Source organism: Cariama cristata, unplaced genomic scaffold (assembly GCF_000690535.1).
Source record: "Cariama cristata isolate BGI_N322 unplaced genomic scaffold, ASM69053v1 scaffold21716, whole genome shotgun sequence".
NCBI lineage: Eukaryota > Metazoa > Chordata > Aves > Cariamiformes > Cariamidae > Cariama > Cariama cristata.
The window spans coordinates 6636-33957 of record NW_009621837.1 but is presented as its reverse complement, the minus strand read 5'-3'; the positions used below and the strand labels follow the sequence as shown (position 1 = coordinate 33957).

Sequence of the window (27322 nt, the reverse complement as noted above, 5' to 3'; positions counted from 1 at the left end):
TTAGAGAGCAGCAATAACACCAAAGGAGACACTGGAATCCAGGTGCCAGAAACTTAGCCTTAAGCCTGAAGAAAGGAATTTGCATGACAGGATGCATGGAAAGCACTAAGAGCTTAACAAAAGAAAAGAATTTTATGAAAGAAAGTAGATTATTTTTTTTAAACTATCCCTTCCTCTAAATGAATATATTTATCAGTCCTTTCAAAAACATTTGAAATTGAAACTTACTGGTTGGTGAAATAATTGCCAACTTGCAGCCATGTTTGTAGCCAGGATCTACTCCCATCAAAGTACGGCCCCTCACAGGGCTGGTCAGAAGCAACTGCCGGAGATTTCTCCCAAACATCATCACAGACTCTTTCTCTGCATCAGATGTCAACTTTGATCTTAGAAGAATGAAAGCAAAAAACATTTTCCCCTCAATTAGCTTTCAAATGCACTTCTGAATTGCTTCAAAGTTGTAAGGCCTTTTCCAATCATGTTTTCATTATCTTTAATCAAATATTACACTTCCAATCAAGTTTTTGACACTTTTAAAAAAAGGATCAGCTATACAGTCATCTCATTCCGGTTCTAAGAAAGTAAATCAACATAAAGAGCATAATATAAACACCGATAAGAATGTACACATACCAACTAACATTCAAACATCAACTCACAATTTTGAGCGAAGAACAGTTTCCCATCAAAGTTGATACCTAATTGCACAGAAAAGTGGATTTGAAGAAGTCATAGATCGACTTCATCGTAACTTCCTAGTTCTGGAGAAAAATCACTACCCAGCAAGAAAAGGATGATCATTTAGGCTGAGAGGATCTAGAAAGAAACTGGAAGAGCCTATCCAATTAATTGCTAACACATCATGACTCATGAGGCATGTAAACTTGTCTATGAATTGTGTTATTGACAGTCATCACAGAAGTCTGTAGACTTGAGGTCTTTCTAGGAGGGTACTCTGCTTCCTCAGAACCAAACTAGAAAGCTGATGGGGCCATGATGTTCCTTTCCTTTCCATGTTCTTCAACAGAAAGAAGTGAGTCAGTGCAGCAAGGATTGACTTTGATGACTAGGCAAGAACACTGTTATGCAAAACAAATCAGTCTTGTTGAGTGAAAGTGTACAAGACACATGATGTCTTATTTGTCAGATGCAGCCAATAAGACAATGACTGATAAGGACAAGTATTTTTGTCATGGCATGGCATCTTATATAAAAAAAAGCAAAATTGAAGGAGTAATGAGGACACAAACATTCATCACCTAGCTGATTTTTTTTTCTTTTACAAGTACTCATTGCCGTTTTCAGCTGCATTACATTGTCAATAACTCCAATAATGAGGCAAGCAAAAGCAATCCAATAAAGCCTTCATATAACTTAAACAGTAGCCAGAGTCCTTATTCTCCTTTTCCTTTTACCCATCACTGAAAAAGGTAATATCTAGGTTTATTTTTATAGAAGGAAAAACCTGCATTCCAGTTAACTAACCTTATAAGAATGGGGCAGGGGAAATTACTCAAGTTGTTTAAATCAATCAATGCATGACACAAGCAGGCTACAAACAGTTCAAAGACAACCCTCATAAGGGCTATTTGACATGACAGGATATGGAGCTGTTCTGAACAATTTTCAGATCCAAACAGACAAACAGCTCAGCCCTGTCTCATCCCATAGTGGTACAGAAAGAGTTGGTAAGTCCTCACCATCCCTCATTTGTAAAATGGTCTACTGATAGGTCTAGATTCTCTTTCACACATTATTGATTGAACATTTTCTAAGGAAGTGTACAACAGCAAAAGGCCCCCTTATGTCCCCAGACTTTTTGTTTCTGTATCACATATGCCAAAAATTAAAACAGACATGACTAAGTGAGATGGCGAAGGGCATACATGCATTCCAAGACTCCTTAGCAATTCACATGTACCCTCAGCACCAAAGAGCAGACACTCTGTATATTGTCACCACTAAAAACAAGAATATGGGAATGGCTGCACTAGTTCAGGTAAGTGGTCCCTCTATCCCAGTATCCTGTCTCCAAGTGTGGCTACAAGCAGCTGCCTAGGGAGCAGATACAGCAGCACTAGTGTACCTGTCCTATAATCTTATCCTAGCCTCTATTTCCAGCTCAGAGTATTTCCTGAGCTTGACGTGATTTGTCTCTTTAGTAGCCCATACCAGATCTCTTGTCCAACTATCCAGTCTCCTACCAAACCCATGCACATTTCTTGCATCCACAACTCGCTGTTGATAGCGAGTTCTGCAGGTCCATCACGAACTGTGCAAACAGCTGCCACCTTTTGGTTAGAAGCTGATTCTTTTTAACTTTTATGGTCCCCTAGGTCTTATACTGGAAGAGAGTAAAACTTTATCCCTAAACACCCTGTGCCGCTCCTCACACCCCATTCACCTCTAAGTCCTCTCTTTTCCAAGCTGAAGTGTCATAGCCTAGTCAATCCTTATTCACACAGAAACTGTTTCATACCTTGTTGCCCTTCACTGGGCCTTTTCCAGTTCTAATGCATCCTCTTACTACTTCGCCCCACACCCCTGAGGTGAGGGGATCAAAATGGCCAATAATATTCCAAATACAGGTCAACTAAATCAATGATTCTCTGCCTTGCCTTTATTCCTTAACTAAATAATCTTATCTTCTGAGCACTTAACATTTATGTGGAGCTACCTTCTACAGTGCCAAAGTGTCTTTCCTGTGTCAGGATAGCTCAAAGCTCATAATTTTCTATATAAAGAAAGAATTACTTCCCCTCGCAAGCATCATTTTACACTCATCTCCACTGAATTTCAGTTGCCATTTCACTTCCTGATTGTTCACTCTTGACGCATCTTTCTCCTGTTCTCAAATAATTAAACAAAAATAACCTAAACCACAGAACGAGCTTCTTCTAGGGAGAGTCCAGGGACAGAACAATTTGATGCTACTTATCAGAGACCAGAAAAAATAAAGCAAATACCTAGGCCTCACAGCCATATGGATCTTCTACATACACACACAACAGATATTCAGCCAGTCATACGTACATACAAATGAAGTTTCAAAGTGGCTTGTAAACAAGGGAAGGTTGAATGTTTTCGGATTGGAGGCTTACAGAGACAGGCCAAGTTCCACTTTCCATCTATCCCAGAGATACAGGGTCCCTATTGCCCACAAAGCCAAGTCCTCCCACACTGCAAATTCACATCAGTCCACCTGTGAAGGGAGACTTGTACAGGAATTAAAATTGCCTCTAAACACATGCTATTAGTTATGTGCACCTTATGGAAATCATGTTTAAAATTGGCATGGATATACAGAAACTTTTATAGTAACAGGAAATGTCACTGAAAGCGCCAGGTGCGTAGGGGGAACATAACGTATGTCCTTTCTATTACATAATATCCTGTATTTTTAATTTCAAATATAGACCTCTCTTTTCTCTCTAACTGTCTCTCACTCAACACTTGTATCAACGACATGATCTACTGTCCTAAGTACTGGCCCTTAATTTCAAGTTTGGGATAGTCACTTGATCCTTGAAAAAATACCAAGCTACCTCAAACAATCTAATATCTTTTTCTTTTTTCAGTGCACTACAGGCTTCATCCAAATGGCAAGATGTCCAACTTCATGCTTTTCCAATTTGTGACAATTCTTATTAGTATGGTGCAGATACAAGGTAGAGGCGGATAGCATTCCTCCTCTCTAAACAAAAGATGAATGGTTATTTTGTATAAAACCAAACAAAACCCTTCAGTTGCTACTTTATGAAAAAGTATCAACCACATCAGAATTTCAAGCCCCTCCCTTAAAGTCTATAAAGCACTAACAGGTATACTAACAGGTATATTGTAATAAAAGCAAATAACCTAATCATGACCTACCAGCTTCTATATTCAATATTGCAAGAGTCAGTTTTTAAATTGATATTTAAAACTCCCCACTTCCATCTACAGTCTGAGGGGCAATCCTTTCCGTGGAAAAATATCTGCAAACTAGCTTCAGGTGCGAAACAAGATATACAGAGAAATGTTTGTGTCCCTGAGGACAGAGGAGAGAAAGCACTCACTTAGAGAAAGCATGGAAAATTAGGAAAGGATTATCCATTAAAACAATATGTCCATGCCACATCACTTGCATCAAATCCTGATGGAATCATTCCACGCAGTACTGCAACAAGATAAAATCTATTTCAAAGAGCCAAAAGCAACACTGGACATTATTATACCAGATACAAGAAATGATGGTATCTGACAGAGTGGAAGAAAGGAAATTAAACAATAAATAAGGTAACTGTCTTGCTGGCAAGTTTCATTCTTCTGATCACTAGAAGCACCAGAAATTTCAATACACTCTTGGAAACTTTCTGTTCCAACATTTAATGATAATAAAAAGAAAAAAAGAACAGTGGGGGGGTGGGTTGGAAATATTAATGCTTAAAGTACGTATTGAATACTTTAGCAGCCCTTTGCAAGAGTCCTAAAAATGAGCTTCTCGTGTGGGCGGAAAGCAAATAAGAGAAGGATAAGGGTTAAGTGGTCATAGGCTAGGAATACTACTGGCAGGTGCTTTGCATTCCTCTCTATAGGCCATGTTTCAGCTTTTCCTAACCAGATATCACCAATCATGCAAAATTATCACAGAGTAAAACATAAGCAGACATCCACTCAGGAACAGGCAGCAAGCTTTTTATTCTTTGCGTTTACAACTTGTGAGCTACATCTAGGAAGTAGTAAGGAAGGAAACTTTAATTAAGAGAACAAAAAACCATCAGCAACCTACTGCTGCAGCAGCCCTCAGTGTTAACACACGGGCCACAACAGTCCTGTGGTAGGAACCACAAAGCAAAAACACAATAGAAGAGCCTTGAGGAACCCCATTAATGGTAATATCAAACCCCACTAAAAAGTAAGTATTTTTTCTTTATTTTAAAAGAGTTTGATTGTAGAGAAGGTTTGGAATCACAATTACTTTCACACTCAGGTGACAGAACCAACAACTGGGCTCATCATCAAGGGATATTCATCATTTTGGCCAAACAATAGACACAGTGCCTCCCTCAAAGTAGCTACATGTACTGTGGTCACAAAAAAAAGTGAACTCAACACTTTAAAAATAATCTGTGAAATTCACAGTAGCAAAAAACAGGCTCACTAATCAAAAGAGGTGAAGCAATCTTGCTTGCAAAGTAATGAGCAAACACAACATACTGTAGTGAAGACACATAAAAGCCATTAGAAATACGTGCTGTTCAAAACTGCTGACAGTTCTTTTCAGAGGGGAAGAACGTAGAACATCCAGCCAATGATGCTTGTGAAAAGAAGTGCCAGGAAAACAACTCCAATTGGAACAGAAACACAAGAGCACAGCCCGGCAGGTACAGAAGAACTACATTTCAGAATGTGATTTTAGGTACTAAATAACCAAGATGTCATTCTGATATGAGTCATTTCAACATTTCTGGTCCAAGAACCAGGGTCTCTTTCATAAACTCCATTTGAACTGCCTTAAAACAAGTATTAAAATCTAGGTCACATATCAGAAAGCCTTGCCAGAATCAAACATATTATGCTCTGGGGAGCTTCTCTTATATTCGAGAGAAGAATCACACCATCAGTACTGTTAGCCATTAGAATATAACACTTTTAGAATGTCGACTTTTTGACATATTAAATAATTTCAATTATGTAGTAAACTCCTATACTACACCATGAAAATAGGATATTTCATTAATGTTACTTTGATACGAAGTTTTAAATTTCCTTTTAATATAGAACAATATTACAGATCTTACCAGTACACTTTGATGACATCATCAGTATCACCAGAAATAAGTTTACTGACTTTTCTAGACACATCACAATACTCGCAAAATGGTATCAGACTAATCCTATAACTAAGTCATTCACCACAAAGTGCAGATGACAAACATGAGGGACACTTCCAACCACAACAATTACTTTGCTGGTTGCTTTCAGACAGATAAAAGAGAAGGAGTCAGAACAATGTCACTGACAGTACTAGTGCTGTGATATGAAGTGATGCTGGGAAAATTCAGTGAGATAATGGTTTATGCTAACAGAAACATAAAGAGAAAACTGTTATGGTAATGTACATCTAAACCGTACTTTATTAGATAATGTACAAGAAACAAATATGTAAACATGCAAAATGTCTTCACAGAAAGATCATTTCTCTGCTGTAGCCTAAACTGGATAGGGTCACAAATTAAATCTACAGAACCAAGACTACATAGTTCATTTCTGTAAGCACAGAGGATTAAAAACATGCTGATATTTTCAAACGGGTAGAAGACATTCTAGTAAAAACTCAAGGAGGGAATTCTTAAGAAATTGGTAGTATGAAGATACGCATTCGTTCTGGGCTTACCTGAATTCTCTACAGAGGAGAGGATATATAAGGCGTTTATATGCATCTTCCACTGAATTCCGTAGTAGCCTCATTAATTCTGGTTTTAAAAATTGTTTTGGCCTCCATCTGCAAAAGATTAGAAAAAGAAAAACCCAAAAAATACTTTAACAGCATATGCAAAAACTCAGCTAAAAAGGAAATTTTCTAAAAAAAGACTCCTATATTGAGTGTAATGTCCTATAAACTGCAGAATTACTACAATAATTAGGCAATGAAATCATAGCTTCAAATATGAACAGAATGAGAAGTTGCTCATAGTTCTACTATCAGACAAGGCCTATCTTTTCTTTCATTAGTATTTTATGTTTTAAAGAAAACACAAAAAATGTTACTCTTCACTTTGAGAAGTCAAAGCTTACCATAACTGAATGAAGAACTTAGTTCCGTATTACCATTAGGGTTGTGTTATTTGCTATTCCTCAATAGATAAAAAAAATGACTCAACATCCTCTGTAAGTGTCACTGCAGTTACTGATGTAAGGCAACCGTGTCCAGACAGAAATTCAAGAACTAAACTAACATCAATTAATGAAACCCAATTCAAATTTCATTTGGAATGCTTTGAGTATCTCTATTCAAATTCAAAATGAAATTTGCAGCAGTCCTTAAACAACAAAATCCAAACAATTTGCAAATGTTTTTTCTCTTTTACCTGTTACTGATATATTTAAATCGTAAATAATATTCTAGAAAAGGGGAAAATGAAATAAACAATACTAAACAAACACAAGACTATTTCCCAGCTTTTTCTAAGCTGAACTTTTGAAGCATTCCCTTTTCTAAGAAGAGTGTATACAGTGGTCATAGCCATAACGACAATTACTTAAATTTTGTCCTAAAATACACAACAGTTTCAAAGCCCCCAGAACAGAGATCCCAGATATTTATTCCATTGATCTTTTTATTTTGAGCAATTTTAGTGGTGGGGTGGAGGGAGTCCTTGACCCAGCACAACTGACTCACTGAGACCGTCTACCCAACAAAAAGGGAGAATGGTTGAGGAGGCATAGCCAGATATATTATACTCAAACAGAAGTAAAGACTACAAACATTTTCTATTACAATTTCCTTGTTTTTTATTTCTTTTTAAAATATTGATACCTGACAGTTTTCTTCATTTAGTGTATTTTTTTTTTACATGCCTGGGTCCCTAACTGCAAAGTGAGATACTTACATATATTTGAATATGTCTGGTTAAGTTTTTCAAGTTTTTTTGTTTGGCCAGTTATTTTTTTATTTAAATGCAGCATGATAGAATTATGGCCATTTGATAATGTGTCCAGGTGCAGGCCCAGGCAAAAACAGGACTGAATTTTACTTTTGACTTGGTTTATCTGCACTCACTCAGAAATAGTGAGAATCCTAAATTGCTCCTACCCAGACAGCTTTTCTGTTATTTAAAGGGATCTACAATTTCCTGAAACAGCTTTTCTAAGTGTCTGTGCATATAATAGTTGAGAAATGTGTGATCAAGTCAACACTGCATTAACGTAGACAGACATGGGAGCAGAATTAAGCTTACCATTTAGTTTTACAACATTCAGAGTTGTGAGTGCTTAGCCGCATGACCTCACCACCTCGCTAACAGTTTTTGCAAATAGTTCTATTATACTTATTTGTAACTAGAGACTCTTTCCATACCTATCTAAAACTGGCAAAGGCTTTAAACCCTCTTATTGCCATCCAATTCTATAAACATGAAGTTTTTACAGGTGGCAAGTATGACTGCACTCCCCCAGAAAGTATCCTCAGCACAAATAAGAATGAATTTGGAAATGTGGCAGCTGTTTCCCCCTCTCTTACATCCATTAAAACTAGTTAGCAAACGTTTCCTCTGTAAATAGGTTATCACAGCAGATATTTTTATTGCCTGCCTATATAGAAGTAAAAATTATTTAGGCAACATTATATTAGAAATTGCTACAAATGCAAAAATATCCAAACAGTAAGTTCAATCATAGCAAATACTGCATTTTAATAATTCCAATACTTCCTGAGAAAAGAGAAAAATCCACTTTGCTGGAAAAAACAAAGCAAAAGCATGTGTGTATATTTTCAAAGATCACTGCAGCCTAGTTAAGCTTTCCTCTAAGAACAGATTTTTCTTGATTATTTAATCAAGAGCTGACTTTTGAAGCCCTTTAAATGAAGCCCTATTTAGAAAAGCTCCATATAAATAATATCATCTTATTCTGCTCATCAGCTCTCCATGTGCATGTGCTCACAGCAAGGACCACCATAAGCATAAATGGCTTAGACTACTGATACAACTCAGAGGATGAAACTCTACATCAACAGAATTAATTTAGCCCATATTAAAAACCACTAGTATTAATTAATGACTGTTCCAGGAAGAGCACGGCTAGGCTTTTAAATCAGAAGCACAAAAAGCAGAGCTTTGTTTTCCTCCAAGACACTATATGAAACAGGTACCAAGTTGGTAACCCCAGACAAAGCATGTTTTTAAGGCCTGTACCATGGACTTCACACAGCATCTGAGAATTTTGCCTGGAAACTGAAAAAAGATTATCAAACACTGAAGTTCATTTTCAGGGCTGCAATCCTACTTTGGAACAAACTCTCGCCCTTTCCCGAGAAACAACTCCATGGTGTCTTTACACTCAAAACCAGCTAAGCAGCCCCTCTCCGCCTGTTTCTCACTGATCCTTTTTCCATGTCCGACTTCACAACTGTCTTTGGAACCAGTGCAGTTCTAGTGTTAATGGAACTAGGTTCGCTGTCAAACCACAGAGATGACATTTTCTGGGGAAAAATATAATCCATAGGGCCAGGCATAAGGATATTCCTGAGTTTTCATCACAAACCCAAATTTCAAGGAAATACAGATACTTCTACAGGGTACTAAATATCTGAACTTGCAAAGAAAATACAGTAATCTCAGAGAGCATCTACACAGAGCTCAATGCAGTAATGAAGAACTCTAGTCTTCCAAACCCACTTCCCATCACAGGGGCATTTAATGCTAAAAAGTTCACCTCAGAAGAATAGGTAAAGGTCTGCTACTAATTCAATAGGCAGTAGGTGATACTGTTTTGTGGCTTGAATACTGGCCAAACTCCGTAGCAAGGTGGCATTTCTGGTTGTGCAACTGATTTTGTGTGTGACCTCCAGCAAATTAGTTAATACCTTCACAAAGTTTTGAAATCCTTACCTCAAAAGTTCTTAACTTCCTGCTCTGACCAGTAAATCAATGCAATGAAAATAATGCAACTCCCACCCTTGGACAGTCATTACTGAGCTTGCAGGGCAGAATACACATTTACTGTTTGTCAGTTTGATAACACAGTTGTCAATCTAATGAGGAAGATCGGAATCTGTCCTAGATGTTAATGCACCAAGATCTACTAAAATCATTCCTTTGAAAGTCTTCTGATGGTAGAGAAGTTGTCCTTAAATAGTAAAAAGCCATAAGCATATATGGCCTTATGAATGCTAAGTATTAATAAGTAGTTCCATTCCCAAGGTCAATATTCTTTTTATCTCAGGATGACTCACAAAAGTGTAATCAACCAAAAATATCTCAATTTACATCCCACTTTCATTTGTGTAGCAGTGACAAGCTGTTCCATTATCTATGGCTCACAGTACTTCCAAATTCCATCACAGACGCAGTAAAAGCAAGGTAGACAGATATGTTCAGCCTACAGAATATATATCTTGGGGGAAGCATAGAAACTCTGTTACAGGTATTAAAACTAGAATAAATCTTAGGTGTGTTTATGAATCCTGATACTTTCCTGAAAAAAAAAAAAAAAAGTTACTTACTGTTAAGTCCTAGATCATATTATGTTATCTGGCCAAACAATATTTTAGCTCTTTCAGAGGCTTCTGTGTTGGAAGCAGAACTATTAAGTTCGTACAGTGAAAAGGAACATTTTACTACATCCCTTTCTTGGACTTGGTATGGGAGAAAAAAATACATGCTAAAGTGCTATCACAGTATACAATTTTATACACTTAAAAAGTGCATATTTTCCTATCTTTTTTCCTCCTTTTGGTTATTCAATTTTAGGATGCAAAGGTAGATGTTTCTAAGACATCCTCAGAACAATGCCCAATATCTCAAACTATTGAGAAAGAAAAACTTGGCTTTTATACATGCAAGGAAGATGCACAGTTTGGATCACAATATTCTCCAACAGAGGACATCAAGGCACAGTTTCCAGGAAAAAGACTGACAGATATATTGCACAAAACAACATATATTTAACCTAAACTTTTGCAAAAAAAAAAAAAAAAAAGAGTCAAAATTATGTAACACTAAACATCTCACTACAGGCTTAAAAAAAGCAACTTGTAAGAGCAGAACAGCAAGAAATAAAAGAATCACCCAAAATTTCAAACCTAGATTTCTAACTTAACCAAAGATCAAAACGCAAGAGTCAGGTCACAGGACATTTGAGAATCATGGATTGAAGACAGCCACGTTTAGGTTCGTCTATTAAATCCAACACATTTTTTTAAACATGCCATTCCTTACATTTGTGAAACTCAAAGTTATGTACTTTACTGATCTAAAAATCTGAGGTATCCCTCTTTAATCATTGTAACCAGGCATATGAAGCTATTTTCAGAAGTTAGAAGTATATTCTATTGGATTCTACAAATTCCATTCAGTAAAGACTATTGGATGGGATGCATATCACAATTTCTAAATATGTTCACATCTCATCAGCCTTCACATATTTTTTTTTTAAAATTCAATAGCTTGAAGAACAGTGCCAGAACTCCCCAAATACAGCCAAAGGCAAGATCTTTTCAGCATAATGCTACAGCAGTTGGAAATACAGCATAAGAATTATCCACTTGCTAATTTCATCTAATCTAATAAGTATTCATTTAAATTGTTCTCTTAATGTAATGAGACATGTAAGGTACATTTCAGTATGCAGCTGTCTATAGAAAAAAAGAGATTTCTGTAAGAATATGTATCTATGCAGACCTTTCATTGACACACCACCAACAGAATTCATTCTTCACCCCGTCAGGAATGTTGACCTTCACTGTCAGGATCTTCAGATTTTCCCCTCGGTTAATGGCCAGAATCTGAGTGCAAACATAAATGGCAGAGACAGATGACACACAAAATATCCAAAAGATAAACTTATCAACATTGTGTATGCACTTGCTTGACATTCTGTAGCAAATCATGATGGTGGTACAGTAAATCAGTTCACAAAGTACTAGCATGTACAGATAACATCCACAATTTAAACATAGATTAAATCATGCTGTGGCATAACAAATCATACATTTTTTCCTGGAGTCTACAATCTCAAGATACAGTTTATCTTAAATGCACTTATAAGACAAGTCAGCATGAATTTAGTTGGTGGAATAATATTGTTCAATAACCCAAATTAAAACTCAAGAAATTAATCGAAAAGTTATTCTAATCAGTACGGGAGAAAGTTAGTCCTATGCTTCAGGCTTCATTTTTCTTCCCAAGATCAATCCAAATTTAAAATTACGATTCAGAACTTGTGACACAAAGGTAATCGGCTTATTTTGAAAGAGGATGAATTTAGAATTAGTCATGTCTAGTGCACAAATAGCAGAAAATATTGTAGATACACTCTTTACATTGATATTAGCACTCCAGTCTTAAAACGTATGCACATATTTCTGGCACAGTCTTGTGTACACAACTGCATATTCATGATCTAAAGCTAAATCTGGTTGCACACACGCTATGTGCATACAGACTTCAATTTTAAACAGAAGTCTGAGGCTCTATGTTTAAAACCAGGATCACAATACAAGTGGTGGATCCTGGAGGATCCTGGTGGGTATCTACTATCCAATCTCACTATGAAGCGCTTGAATGTTCACCTGAAGCAGGCCTTATAATATTAAGAAAACTCACTGGCCGAGGGATTTTAAAAACAGGATAATAGTTAGAAGCAGCTACAAATAAGAGCCACACATTTTTAGATTTCATTTTCCCTTCCAAAACACTTTAAAGTGCAAAAATAAAAAAAAACCTGCTAGAAGTTGACATTCCTGTATGACTACACATGTTGCTGTATGTAGCAGGCCCTGAGCACTGTCACAACAGAGCATTCTATGTCAATCATGAACTTTAATTCAATCACTAGCTAACTCAGACATGTCACATATGTTAAATACAATGGTTTAAAATGACTCCAGGACATAGTACCAATTTATATTCCTCAGCCTTACTGCTCCTGTGACATACCAGGCCTGACATATCATTGAACAACAAGGCTAATAATAAAGATTGCATGTGAAATATTATAGCATCTGGTACCTTGACTGCCAAAGCAAATGTTTTCATATAGAGATTAGAAAGACACATTTTAACAAATCAAATGCTTTCACGTTTATTCTGATTTTATTTTTTTAAGAAAGAGAAAGTTAAATGTCAAGCTAAAATGAAATCAAAAATGATGCTCGCGACAGAGAATGTATCTGAGAGAATTATAATGTCATCATTCAGCACGCTGTTAGCAGGGTCACTATTTGCATCACATTTTGTTTCCTGGAACTCCATCTGCAGAATGTTTCAGTCACCTGAACTCAAACCAGCTGTATTACAGTCACTAATATCATTTACATTTTTATTTTTAAACAATCTGCCTATCCTGTTTTAAGTGACATGCATTCAGAGAAGAACTGTCATCCAAGAAATGTTCAATTAACAAAGTTATAAGTCAATTTCTCCCTCTAATATAATAGAGGTAATTTTGGTGGTTTTGTTTGTTTGGTTTGGCATTTGTTTTGGGTTTTTTTTAAGTAACAGTTAAAATCTGGCTATTCTAGACACAAAGCAATCTTTCAGTTCTGGAAAAACACTGTTTTTATGTAAGACTGGGACAGATCCAGGGGAAGGGTTAATAAAAGCAACATAAATTTTTTGGAGAAAACAAGAACAATAATTTGATCTAGTCACGAGATTCAAACCTTATTTTGTTTATCAGAAAAATACAACATCCTTCATTTCGCACAGCTCTCTTCTATGTTGCAGATTTATTTAGACTCACTGAATAAGTTTTGTATATTTTGCCAAGGACTTTAATTTCCAATTCCTTTTTAAGTATGAGATTGAAAATAGAGCACTTGCCTCGAACATTACACTTTATTCATGAATTCTTTTCCTCCCACCAATTCAGTCATCTCCAAATAGAGGAAAGCAACCCCAAGGCATACACAAACACTGAACTGTTTATGATTAGTCAAAAAATTCAAATAAACTCTAGAAAGATTTTTTTTCCTTAGTTATGACAGTGTTGGTATAGCTACCCAACTACATCCTAAGACAGTCCAGTCAGGTTCTCCTTGCTGCCAAAGGAAGGAACTGTGGCTGAACCTCCTGACAGCGAAATGTTCCAGTTGGAAACACCCACAGGTATCCAACCATGTCAAAATCTGGAGTCAGGCTTTTTAAACAAGTAAGTTGGCTTCCCTCCCCCCCCCTCCCCGGCATTTCAGGTTCAGTATTTTAACTTTTAACTTTTTCAGTCCAACCACTTGACTCCACGCAAGTTGTGATTATTTCATGGCATGTCTCAACACCCAAAATGACAACGGTACAAAAAGTAACCCAGAATTACAGCGTGTGTGCTGGTAGCTGCAGAACCAAGCTGCAGCTTACTGCACACCAGTTCGCCTCATTGTAACACACGCTGCAAGGGACACTCATGGCTACCAAGGCTTTGGTCATAAAGACACAGCTTATTCTCGTACAGGTAACATGCTAGTCTACTGCCCGTCCCCTTTATTCTACGTGTAAGCTACAGCAGAGTTAGGGTTGTACACAGACCTTTAAGATTACCAGCACTTCCCTACTCAGGTGATGACCAGTTTCAGTGCAGTATTTTATGGAATCCTTTATTTGCAATTCTGCTAAGAGGTGATTTAAAGCTGACTTCTACTTTTGCCTCTAGCTAAACACTTTGAGAACACTCATCTATGTGCAGTCACAACAGGAGTAGAGAAGGTCTTCAAAACAGTGAATTTTGCAAGTGTTCTTCAAACACAGCTATTTAACCTGCAGCCCTGAGGGATTAGTAAATTTTATAAATCCCTCTGAGCTTCAGTTTTTTTTCCTACACCTTTTTTAGGTATAAGCTTCTTTTAAAAATCCTGAACCAAACCAGAGAATTTCTTCACATACAGATATCTACACCTCTCCCAAAGCACATCCAAGAACATATTTTTAACCAGCTTTTTGAATGCAGAAAAATATTTTTTCCAAAGTCTTAGGTGATGGAGAAACTAAAGACTCTTAGGTAGTAAAAAGGATGGTTATAACCCAAGAAAATAAAAGACAAAAAAAATGGTAATTTGCATCATTAGGGTAGTAAGGTCAGGTAATAAAGAAATTGAAGGTTATAAGAAAGACTTTCGAAAGCACAATACTAGAGTTTAAGCTTAAGGAAGAAATGGCAGATAAAGAAAACCTTTTTTCTTTCCTTATTTCATCATCAAAACACAAAAGGGAGACAAAGAAAGGAACTAGAAAACTAACAATGAATGAAAAGTCAACAGAAGTGAGAAGTTACAGTATTTTTACAAAACAGGGAACTCTGCAAACCACACGTCAGATGACAATAAAATGCATTTTTTCCTTGACTAATACAAAAGAGCCCTGACATACCTTGGGTCCTGAAACCTCAATGAAGCACAAACAATCCAGGCTCTTAAGACTCATAATAGAGAAACATTCAATGTGTTAGAATAGTCAATAGCAGTAATATACAGATGTAAGACAACATGTAAGAGTGCAAAAACATCCCATGATTACAGAACCACCAGCTGCAAGTACAGCAGTTATTACTTCACCAGAGAGCCAGAATGGGAAAAGAAAGAGGTTAGTGACAGACACAAGGAGAAATAAACCAAAACAGATTGAGTAAATCTTAACATCAAACAGACAAACTAAGGACACATCCTGGATAAGAAACAGTGCAGCTACACGGTCAGAGTGCTGATGAGGTTTGGGAAATCTGGTTTCTAGCCCTGGCTCTAGCTAAGCAACAGTTTTCCTTACTTAAAACAGACAAAGGTGATGCCTTGGAGAAGAAGTAAATCATACCATCATCCCAGGAAACATTTGTACACCCAATATACATTGCATATCTTGGTATTCACCACTCTCAGTGCAGGAAAAACTAAACAGTCTTTGACAGCCAAGGTATTCATTCAACTGTAAAGCACCCGAACAAACGAAAAAATCAATACAGCACAACACTTAATCTCCTGATGAATCTACAAGTCTTTGTGGTATGTCACCACAGCAGTCTTAGAATGCTCTACTGACTTTTCCATATCCTCCAGAAGCAAGTTTTCACCAAATAATTCCTGATATAAATACAGGAAACGTTCATACTTATCACAAAGAGAACAAGCACAGGTACTTGTTCAAACATCTACAGAAGGCCTGTCTATTAAAAATCACTTATAGTTATTTAGTATTTCACCTAACATCATCCATACTGGAAGAGGGGGTGGGGAGAAGAGGGTTTAAAATTAGCCCATACATGTTGTGAAATATTTTTTGTAATAAATTAATTTCAAGACATACAAGAAAATCTTTTATTCATTCAAAATACCACACTTAAAATAGCAAGCAGAGAAAAAAAATGAGAGCATATCATAGGTATAAAAGGAAAATCATTCTGCTGTAGAATAAGGCAGCCTTCTAAAGGAAAAGGACATAGAATCATTATGGTTGGAAGAGACCCTAAAGATCAAGTCCAACCATATACCCAATGCCACCATGGCCACTAAACCATGTCCTGAAGACATTTCTGGTTTGAAGCAGCTAAGAGGGTCTTTTTTGTGTGTTTATTTGGTTTGGGTTTTGGGTTTTGTTTTGGGGGGTTTTTTGTTTGTTTGCGGTTTTGTTGGTGGTGGGGTTTTGTTTGGTTTTTTGTTGGTTTTGTGTTGGTTTTTTGTTTTTGTTTTTTTTAAGCTAGATAATTGTGACCAAAACAAGAGACAATTCACTGAGTGATTAGTTATGGATCAGTGCAAAAGTCTTGACAGTTGCATTGAGTGCATCACACTTCAGCCTTTGAACTTCAGTAACAGGGGCAGCCTAGCTATCAAGTCATCAGCTTCTCATTAGCTAGTAAGTTCGCTTCATCCCTCATTTCTTTTTCTAGTCATATAGGTCTAGGCTTGGGGCTTAGGATAACCAAAAGATGCTTCACAGAAAGGAATACTGATGACTTACAAAATAAACCTGTTTTTGGGGCAGTGCATGAGATGTTCCCCTGAGCTGCTTTTGTAGGTCACCTTCAATTTCATTTTTCTGGATTCTTCCCTGATACTTCTCACCAGTTTCACCTGACATGTTTAGTGTCAAATGGCTCATATCGCTCTTACTCAGTGCTGCGGCAAACATCCAAAAGAAACAAAGAATAAGTTTATCCAAGTTTTTTTTTCAAATCCTTACACTCCAACCAAGCAGCTTCCACTACTATGCCACTACTACCCCAGTCTCACCCTTACAGACCATGAATTATTGCTTAGCCTTTACCCCCTCCTGGTAACACTTGCTACGCACTTGTCACTGCAGGGAGGGAGGGAATAACACATGCTGAAAATAAATCACACCAGTATTGAAATCTCTGATACATATAAATAATTATAAAAATTTGTTTATTGAGAATTAATTAGACAATGGGCATACTGAATAAGCACTCTTTCAAGAATTTGAAAGCGTCTATTACCTCTGACAACTGAAAAGCAAAATCAAGTATCTTTAGAACCAGTTTTAAGCAACAAAATTCAAAAGCAAAGCCATGCTGCTATAGTTAAAATTCTAAGAAAAAAAAAAACAAACAAATTTGTAGTTGTACCTGATGATGCTGAATGTTCTTTATATTACAAGAAAACTCATGGTACAGTTGGAATTTATTGATATCTTTTTCATTTCCACTTTTGGACGACACTTTTGCCAAGGCTGACTGGATACAAATGTACCTTTGCTGACATCTGAATAAAAGAAATAAATGTTAGTAAGATGTTTTAGCATGAAACTTAACAAGTCATTAGTGTTTGCCTTAAATAAAAATGAAGTTTGTATTCTGCCCAATTACAAATATTGTTAACCCTAATTACCTGCAGAACTGTATTACATACCTTAATGCTGAGACTGACATAACACATAGTGACTGGAACATATCCAGAGAAGAAATTCAAGCAGACCTCAGAAAAAGCCAAACACAGCCCTTCTCCTGAAGAGGATGGATACTTAAAAGCCACCATCTGCACTTCAGTTTGGTCAGCTATTGGTTCAATTTCACAAAACAAATTTTGGGAAGTTGCAAAAAAGTTATAGTAGTTATCTATTTTATAGAAATGCAACATCTCTCTTGGATCTACCCAGTCTCAGAATTATTTTCTTGCTTTGAGTGCTTAACACCTATAAAAGCTTTCATTATTTTTAGGAGTAACAGGGATACCAAACAGATAGCTTCCTGAATGCTCCTCATGATTATTATACATACAACACACTTTAGATCAACAGGATACATCTTTAAAGCACTGCGTACGGATTAAGGAGATTCTAGCAGTCGAAAGAATGAAAGTGATAGTCTGGTAGTGACAGTACATCCTTTACAAAACAACCCCTTCATTGAAATTATCACATTGCTGTGCTCTAGCCTTTTGATGAAGTTGGCCATTAGTCACAATAAACAGCAAACAAGGGTTAAGTGAAGAGAACCGAGCTGATTCAAACTGACACTGCATGCTCCTAAGGAAGCACCTGTTCTTTGATAGCCCTGTCTCTGTCTCAGATAGTACACAGTGGGGGGGGGGCGCGGAACAAACACCAAATAACTATTACTGTCCCACCAGCCCTAGGACATGACAACCTTGAAGTCATGTGATGTCAGAAAACTTAAATTTAGATAACACAGTCAAAGGATCAGTAACTCCTGCACTAAAAACAGTCATATTTGTCTGCCTTATTGACTACCAATGCCAAAATCAACCATCACTGCACACTAATTACACTGACTAGTGTCAAGCAGTAACCAGGCAAGTTTAGAAAGTAAAAGTCAAACTTACAATTTCCTGATAAAATCCAGTGTATCTTTATCTTTAGCAAAGATGTCAGCTAAAATATGCTGTACTCCAGCCTCTACTTCCTGGATAGTTGAAAGTCCTTAGAAGAAAAAACAGTTAATAATTATAAAGAGCCTAATATGAAAAATTACTTTACACAATTGCATAAGCACTAAGAAAATATACAGAAGCTAAAAGAAAATTGATACAAGATATCCGACTGATTTGCAGAGGTTTCAATGAAGAATCCTAATTCATTCAAATTTTTTTTAACTAAGTTTCCTTTCCAAAACATCTGAAACCATTATATTTTTAATGAGCCTAAAGTGACCAATGCAGTATAAGTCAAAATGACATTAAAATGAGAGAAAAATAAAGATTTTACTCTGATGCCAATAGATCTTGACATTTGTGATGCAAATGAATTATTTACAATAGTAAAACTGGATATTCAAGTATAATTTTTGAGGTTGTAATAAAATGAGTAATTGCAGCAGAATTTTACACATTTTGCTACTGATACGGAAACTGCCTAAAATCTTTGCAGGCAAACCTGTCTTTTCTCTGTGTAATAGCTTTATATTTTCACTGGTTTGTAGCAGGAGTTTCCACAGTGACACTTCTGAGGTCAGGGTACTCTCATTCTCCCCCACTAAACACTGTTCAAACAGTAAAGTTACAAAATGTCTCCACAAAGTATTCTAGAGAGCTGATAGAATCATTCACTTTTCCAACAGACAGCACCATCCCTCACTTCAAAAGACCAGAAGAGGTGGCATAGTATTCTCCCTAGCACAGCAGTTGAATTGGGCCAGAACCAGAAGGTAATAAAATAAAATGAACATCTTGTATTTTAAATCAATATATCTAACTCTGTGTCTAGCAACAGTCAGTAACAAGTGCTTCACAGCAAAAAGCAAGAATCCTAGAGTTGGCAGATGCAGCATTAACTGTCTCCTTCAACACATGTTATTTTTCACTCTGCTGTCTGATGGACTACCAATACCTTGAAAGAGCTTTATTACATCATTTTAAAAAAACTGCATTGTTCTAATAACTAATACTTGTATTGAATTCAGAATCCTGCTTCTGTTTGGGCTATAAGAGTTACACACTATAAAAAAATATAACCTTCCCATTTTTAAGAAAAGGGGAAGCTAAACTTACCTGCCAGAAAGAAAAATAAAAACATGAGAATAAGAATACATTATTAAATGCCTGAACTGATCAGAAGTTGTGAAATTTGGATCCTTACATCTATGACTTAGTGCTTCTTATGGTAAAAGCAAATGTCATATCAGAATACAAAGCTAAGGGAAATATAAGACATGCATGATATTGAATATGAATGATATTGAATATGGACACTGAAATACCAGAAGTGTACTTTAATTCTACCAGAAAATTTGCGTGAGATAAAATAGGCCAAAACCAGTCAGGATTAAAGAAATAGTCAAAAAATTCCCATCCAACTAGCACCACTCACATGGGCATTTTACTGTGTCCATTGCAGAAACAACACATGCTTGTGTAATTAGAGAAATATTTGACCATGCATACAACTAAAAGGAAGAACACAGTTTTCTGGTGAACCTGCTTGCTTAACTTTCAAATATCTGGCTTTGAAACATGAACTGCTGTTTTCATTTCAGTTTACTTTTAGTACAAGTTTAAAAACACTGAGAATTTAAAAGAACTGAATATTAACATTTGATGAAAACTTTTCTGTAAGGCAAATGGCTCATTAGTTTTCAAAAAAAAAAATTCACTCTGATCTCAAGCTGCATATAGGTTGTCAAACTGGCTCCCAAGTTGATAAAAGTGACCCAGTTCATAGACTTATGTAATTTCTGAGGCACCTTTCAAATGAAAACCATTATATAAACCTAAGCAACATTATTTTTAGCACAAAATTGAAAATAGGTGTGCTAATTTAAAAAAACAAACAAACAAACAAAAAACCCCCAAAACTGTAATGTTTACACTGCAACAAATAGCACTGCCTTCTGAATTCATCCTAAATAATTTATTTCAGCTTTCACCATGAAGATTTTCTTTTGGCTCTTTCAACTCTGCCAGAATAGTCAGATACGTGGTTGCAATATACTCCTGTATGAGGTAACGACATATGCTAAAATGCAGTAATTAAACAATCAGAATATTTGGTAATTGATCAGTTAGGATCATTTTATAAACAACATTTAAGTAAAATAAAAGAACAACTGAAGTCACAAGAGTAAGAGTCAGTCTCACAAAGGAGGTTCAGTACCTTTATGTTAAAATTCAAAAAGTAAGTGTTGGGGCAGGGAAGAATAGAAGTACATCTATATTTTAACACCATACAGAAGGTTGCAGCAATCTTTGTATTTTACTGTCAGAGATTGCCCCCTACAGATTCACCCATAACTGCATTCACAAAGAAACACAATTCTGCAGTCCGTATGCAACAATCATATCGTTAAAGTTCCTGCTCAAATTTCAGAGATTACATCTTCTCCAAACCCTACAGTCATTCAGTAACAAGAACTTTCCCACTCACTCCCAAGGCCAATTTTTATTAAGATACGCTACGATGGGTGACATCTACTTCAGTACAGAATACGAGCATAAGCCTCTTGTACAACCAGTGTTAAATCTTCAGTAAACAATTCAAGGAAGAGTAGAATCATGAAGATGTCTCAGGTCTGTGCTGCAGTTCCCTCTCTCTTATCAGCAAATACAATGTCAACTATAACGTCTCCAGACTTCTCTCTCGTGTATACCAGAATTATGACTATTTACAATACAAAAAGACAGGAAAGGTTGGAGACCCATGGCATTAAATGTAAACTCTTGCCACAAATTTTTAAAAGAACTGTTGAATTTAAAATAGTTGCATAACTTCCAGCAATGTTAGAACAATTAAAGTAATGTCCCTTTTAAAATATTTTCAGATGTTTAGGACATTACTGCTCATAGAAGCAGAGCACTTACCTTTGGTATTGGGTCTGATGTAAGAAAAGAGATTGAGTTCCATAGGATTCTGCAGGAGGGAGAGAGCAGCAGGTTCTAATCCCAGCTGCTTGGCCCTCTGGGCTTTGGTGCCTTTACTCCCAGTTTTATAAGGTGCAGTCTTAAAACAAAGAAAACCCACAGTTATTAAAAGGCAAGGAAATATTTCAGTCATGCTATGTACTTTGCATTATGCATTATTTAGTTACTAAAGATTACAATTAAACTAAGGATGATCTGAAAAAGACTAGTGTACTGACCACATGGTCTAATTCTTCCAAAGTTCTGCAATTTAATAATGCTGTTAAAAGGCATCCAGATAATTTCCCTTCTTTCTTCAACTTCTGTATCATTGTATGCGTCTTCTTCGCAACAGTACTAAAATGCAAGAGATTGATATTAACAGTCACGTTTCACAGTGTATTAAAAAGGCTATTGATTGTGACCTTGTTTATAACACTGCTGGAGCTCTGAAAACCCCTGAAGATTGTATCTCATGCTAATCCTCAACAAACCAAGTCTGATAATCCAAAAGAGTTTCTAACTATTACTCTCTTGCTCCAATTAGTTCAAAACTGTATCAAAATATCTTGTTATAGCCTTAAGAAAAATCATCAAACAATACTAATAGTCATTACTGCTATATACATTTTTGTAAGATTACTGGCCTGGAAGCCAAATAAAAAGGCTCTAAGTTAAATCCATGTTGATGAGCACTTACAGCTGTAATTCATAACAAGACAGTTCTGCAGCATTAAATACAGGGTACCTGATTTTTGACTCTTAGACCAATAAGATACCTGTGAGCAACTGCAAGCAGCAAAGGTATTTTGTTATGATTTAAATTACTTGTTCAGACAAGAACTCTCTCAGGCCACCTTCCCTCTTTGAAAAGAATCTCTTGCTAGGGGATAGCAGGGAGTATGAGGAGGAAGACATTATCTTGACAGAACAACTGGCAAGCCTGTTCCTTTGCAATCTCAAGAATGTACAGCTACCCAAAAGGAAGAAGAAATGACAGCAGTCTCATCTACCACTGCAGCGGTCTTTGCTGATCATTTCTTTGCTGCAATGGTCTGAGACAGTTCAGCCTGCCCTCCTGGTACACTAAAATCTCAAGTAGTGCTCTTCACTAGAGGCTTTGCTGCTCTAAGCAGGGAGCCAAGGGATTCTTAGTGATTCTTCTTCTAAGAGTGCAGCTTACATCTAATCAGGCTACATATTTCCAGAACCTATAAACTAGTCTTTTAAAGAGTTTTTTCTCTGCAGTTTTAGTAAACTGCAGAGAAACTAAGATCTTAATTTTTCTTTGGCAATTAATAATGCTAGATTTCTTGTTACTTACAGTAAAAAAAAAAAACAAACAAAAAACAAAAACAAACAGACAGGTATCAAGCATAGTTACCTCAGTTTTAAACTTTCTTCTTTACGAGTTCCTTTGTAATTGTAGTGTGTACAAAGTGGCAAAACAAGGGATATGGAAGCAGCAGCCAGTTGTTACTTGCCCCCCCACCAGACACTTCCCTGTATTAACTTACCGTAGCTCTTCCAATGTTTGCTGCACTTCTCGCAAGGCATCAGCCTCCAGATTATTGATGAGCTCTTTTCGATACCGAGCAATAAAAGGAATTGTGTTTTCTTCTTGAAAGAGGCGAATTAGGTTTGCGCATACCCATGGTTCAACATTTGTTATTTCTGACAAGGCCTGTCAGAAGCAAAACAAACAAACAAACAGACCCACAACATTTAAGAGAGGCAATAAATTGCTTTAAGCAGCCTCCCACTCAACATTCAAAACCACTGCCAAGATATTGTGCTGGCCTGCAAGGACTACTGTCCTCCCCAAGGCAGGTTGCCTGGCTTTCTGTGCAACCAGCCACCACACCCAGTACTTCAGAAAGACATGCAGCAACCAATGTTTCAAGAAACTTGTAACTACAAGAAAAAAGTGCAGAAGGAGTGCTTCTCTTGAGAATAGAAAAAAAAAAAAACAACCAAAAAAAATAATCAGAAAGACAACAAACTGCACATGGCAATTAAGAAAACTTGGAAGTTTTGGGGTTTTTAAAACAACACTGACATATCTTATGGTTAAACAAAACAAACAAAACCCACAAACCCAATCCAAATCCCACTCCACCGATACGTGGAAACTAGCATGATATTAGTAAAGGTTTCAAAATGAACCAAGCCTCAGAAAATTAAACATGATTTTGCACAAATTGGGCTTTCTAACAATAGAGTTACAGTGTACCAATACGGAATCAAGGACAAACTATACAAGTACCTTAGCTCAGTAACATTTTAACTATTACAGTTTGTTTGTACTTCGCTACAGTTACTCCCATAGACAGCTGATAGAAAAGCTTTATTCTGAAACTTAAAGATGTAACAACTCCTGTACAATCATATCCACTGGTTTCAGAGCAGCAATACATGAAGATCAAGTTCTCCATTGGCATTTCCAGGAATATTTTAGAAGACTCAGGAACAAAATTTCATGCCTTTCTTAAGCAGGCAGTACTAAGGGTGATGAATAGAATGTGCCCAATCTATTCCCAATCTGTTCATATTAAAATCTTCCATAACCACACCCAACCTTCCAGAACAGGAGCTATCCTAAAACTGTCTTCACCTGAACAGCTTCAAAGTTAACATCCTACAAAAACAAAGATGGTATCTCCCTTGATGTCACTGTTGTTCCAAAAATACAATCTCCTTCTTGGTGGTACTGTAAATTGAAATATACTCTCAAATGAGTCTCTACAATGAAACAATCCACACTAGCTAAATCTTAAATTCTGAAACTCTGCACGCAGACATCCCAAATCTTTCAGCAACTCTTCCTGCAGGAGTTTCAGTTGACTATATCCACAAAAAAACCTATGTGCTGATACAAAAGAAACGTGCAAACTGTTACAGGCAAGCTTTGTACTAAGGACTGCCAAAGTCGCAAATATTAAAATAAATATTAAAGTTTGAAGTTTTAACAGTTACCAACCAACATTTATATTTATACATGTACTATGACAATTTAAGCAGAGGTTAAATGACTACTTAACAGGACAATGACTCTCTGACACTCCAACTGATGCCAAGTGGACTGAAATCATGTTAAGATTTAAGTGCTAATTATGTAGGAAATAGTTTCATTGATACCTCAGAAAAGGAAAAGATCTCATACCTGTACAATATCCCAGTTCATCTCAAATTCTTCTTTTACTTTGTTGCCTCCCAGATTTTTAACTGGCTTTCCTTCAGGACATGTAGACGACTTAATCTTTTTAAAAGGTGGTTCATCAAATGCAAAATCCTCCTCAGATTTCTCATGTTTCACTTGATATCCCACTACAGGTACGCTTGTTGAGGGTTTTTCATCACTCTCTAAACTCTTTACATTCTTCCCTTGGAATGAATTTATTTCCGTTTTTTTAGGCACTTCTGGCTTTTGATTTAAAGTTTTTTGTTTAGTGCCTACATCTTCTTCCTCAGGTTTTAGAAGCTGCATTCTATTATCTTCTGCAGGAGCAATAGGCAAGGATACATCCTGCCAAAAAGGCATTGAAGCAATATTAAGCGTTAACTGTCACAACCTGGTTCAACATTTCCACTAAAACCTAGGAAGACTTGATACCAGACATCATTTTCCCAAGTGATGTCCCTGTCTGGCAGGGAAATGCCAAGCCAGAAATCAAGTAACCTGAAATACATCTTGCATGGAGAAAAAGATACAAACACTCCCAGCAGAACTGTGATTTAAAAGATCAAATAAAATTATCCTGGAAAGACTTTAATTAGGCTCCCCAGAAGACACTGACCTACAGTCCTTGCCTCCACTCATTTCAAAAAAACAAGGAAGAGCAGGGCAGGGAAGCACTCTTCTGAGGTGTTAGGTGCAGCATGGGAACTGGAACTGAGATTTGGTCTGCCAAGATATAGTGGACAAGCCACACCTTCTTTCCTGAATTTCCCCAGAGATCATTTTCAGAAGCCAGAAGGATTGGCTTCTGTCATGACTTGACCTCTGATGTTAATCTTTGACAGAAATAATTAATTTTTGATAGAAGTGCATCTTACATTTATCATAATAAAACTGCGATCCTTACTGGATCAAACAGCCATACAAGGAAACATAAGTACAGGCTTTCTTTTTGTTATGGTACCCAGCTGGTGAAAAGGTAGAAGACATCAAATGTGCAACACAGAAACCAGAGATATTAGAGGGTTTAGTTTTCATTACAGGAAGAAGAACAGAGGTATATATTTATTTTTGTCATTGAAAGAGATCTCCAGGGAAAACTATGTCCCAGTATCATTGGCCAAAATTTAAAAGGAGGCCCCTTAGATCTGGGACACTTAAATATGTAGGAAAGCCACGTTTATCAAACATACTGAATATTCACAGTAACAGAGGAATCAGATGAGCTGATCAGACTCAGGCAACCAAGTGAACCAGAGTTGGAAAAATTCTGCTCATGTTACTTGCAAACCACAGTAACTGAATTTCTCTTGCTTAGAGATACTCACTATTTCCTCTTTTATTGCTACCTTCTTGACCTTTTTCCTGGCCACAGCTGATCGTGGAGCAGCAACTTTTTTAGTTTTTGCCTCATTTTTCTTTGGCAACCGAGGTCTCTTGGCGACTTTGCTTTTTGGCTCCCACTCCTCCTCTTCCTCCTCTGATTCAGAGCTCCTGAAAAACAAATGAGTGAACAACATTGCTCATGAGAATCATAAAAAAAATACATAAGCAAGCCAGTCTGAATGTTTTCTGACATGAAAGAAAGCGAACAGGAAACACGAACAGAAAGGTAGGCAGACTCAACAAATACAGGTCTTTCATGCTGTTGCAGAGCTAACCGCTGGAAAAATTTACCAAGTTTTCCTGAAGCTGGTCACTGGCATGTGTACACACCTGATTCTGTTTGAACAACTGGCAATTCAGTTTCACCCTATCTTCACTGTGAGCATGAAGCAGCATGGGTAATTTGTGTTTTATAATTGAAGTTTTGTGCATTAAAACTTTTTAATCAGCCTCTCAGAAACTGAGAGGTGATCTTACACAATCACTCATGCTTAGCATAAACCTTTAAAAAAATCCTAAGGAAAAAAGTAATCTTACGAATTAAGAAACGAAGGTAGCTCATCATCTTCTGATGTCAGGGCTTTGGCTTCAGATTTCACCCTCCTTCGTAGAGATGACATCTGAAACAGAGGTGAGAAGAGAGAAATAGAATATTTGGTTGAAGCTGTATTCTCTTATTCAGCCCTTTAACTCACCGCCAAGTGTGTCCTCATAATGTCTTCACCAATCACAAAAGTTTCCTCTACAGCAAGTTTGGATTTCTTATTATCCAAGATTTAGGCCACAGCAGCACACACTGAACAATCCTTTCCACTGAGCAAACAGACAAACGGACATGACAGCCTCTCAAATTATTTTTCTCTTCAAATGGAGGCAATTATTTGCCTTGCATGTAAAGCTATCCCAGCAAAAAGAGTACTGGTTCTGAGAGATATTATTGGGTGTCACTTACATACTACACCAGTCTTTCCTTCATCAATCTAAGAAGCACAGAAAATAAAATTAATAACTAGTAAAGCAAGCTTGCGGTTTTGGTGGGAACAGGACTATAAGAAGGCTGTCTATTTTGATTTAGAATTTCACCTTTAAAGACTATCTGTTGCTTGTATGCATAATAAAAACAATGATTTTGAAAGAGCTGCTCATTAGCATATAGAAAGTGCATAAAACAATTGCTAAAGGTAAAAAGGGAAGGCATAGACTTTCTCCTGACCCGAGATTCATACCTACAATAACTGCATTTCAGTTAATCAGTTGCAGAA

General features: G+C 36.7%; 1 protein-coding gene across 1 annotated transcript; it reads right to left on the bottom strand.

The window, feature by feature from the left end:
- On the bottom strand, positions 1–26680 carry SRBD1 (S1 RNA binding domain 1). The gene is made up of 12 exons (XM_009702132.1): positions 26598–26680; positions 26003–26168; positions 24660–25022; positions 23014–23180; positions 21736–21853; positions 21458–21596; positions 18488–18584; positions 17272–17407; positions 11385–11488; positions 6380–6487; positions 229–386; positions 1–65 (listed from the first exon to the last, which is right to left on the bottom strand). Exons 1-12 carry the CDS (start codon positions 26678–26680, stop codon positions 1–3), a joined length of 1704 nt encoding a protein of 567 aa, XP_009700434.1.
- Between the last annotated feature and the right edge of the window lie 642 nt (positions 26681–27322).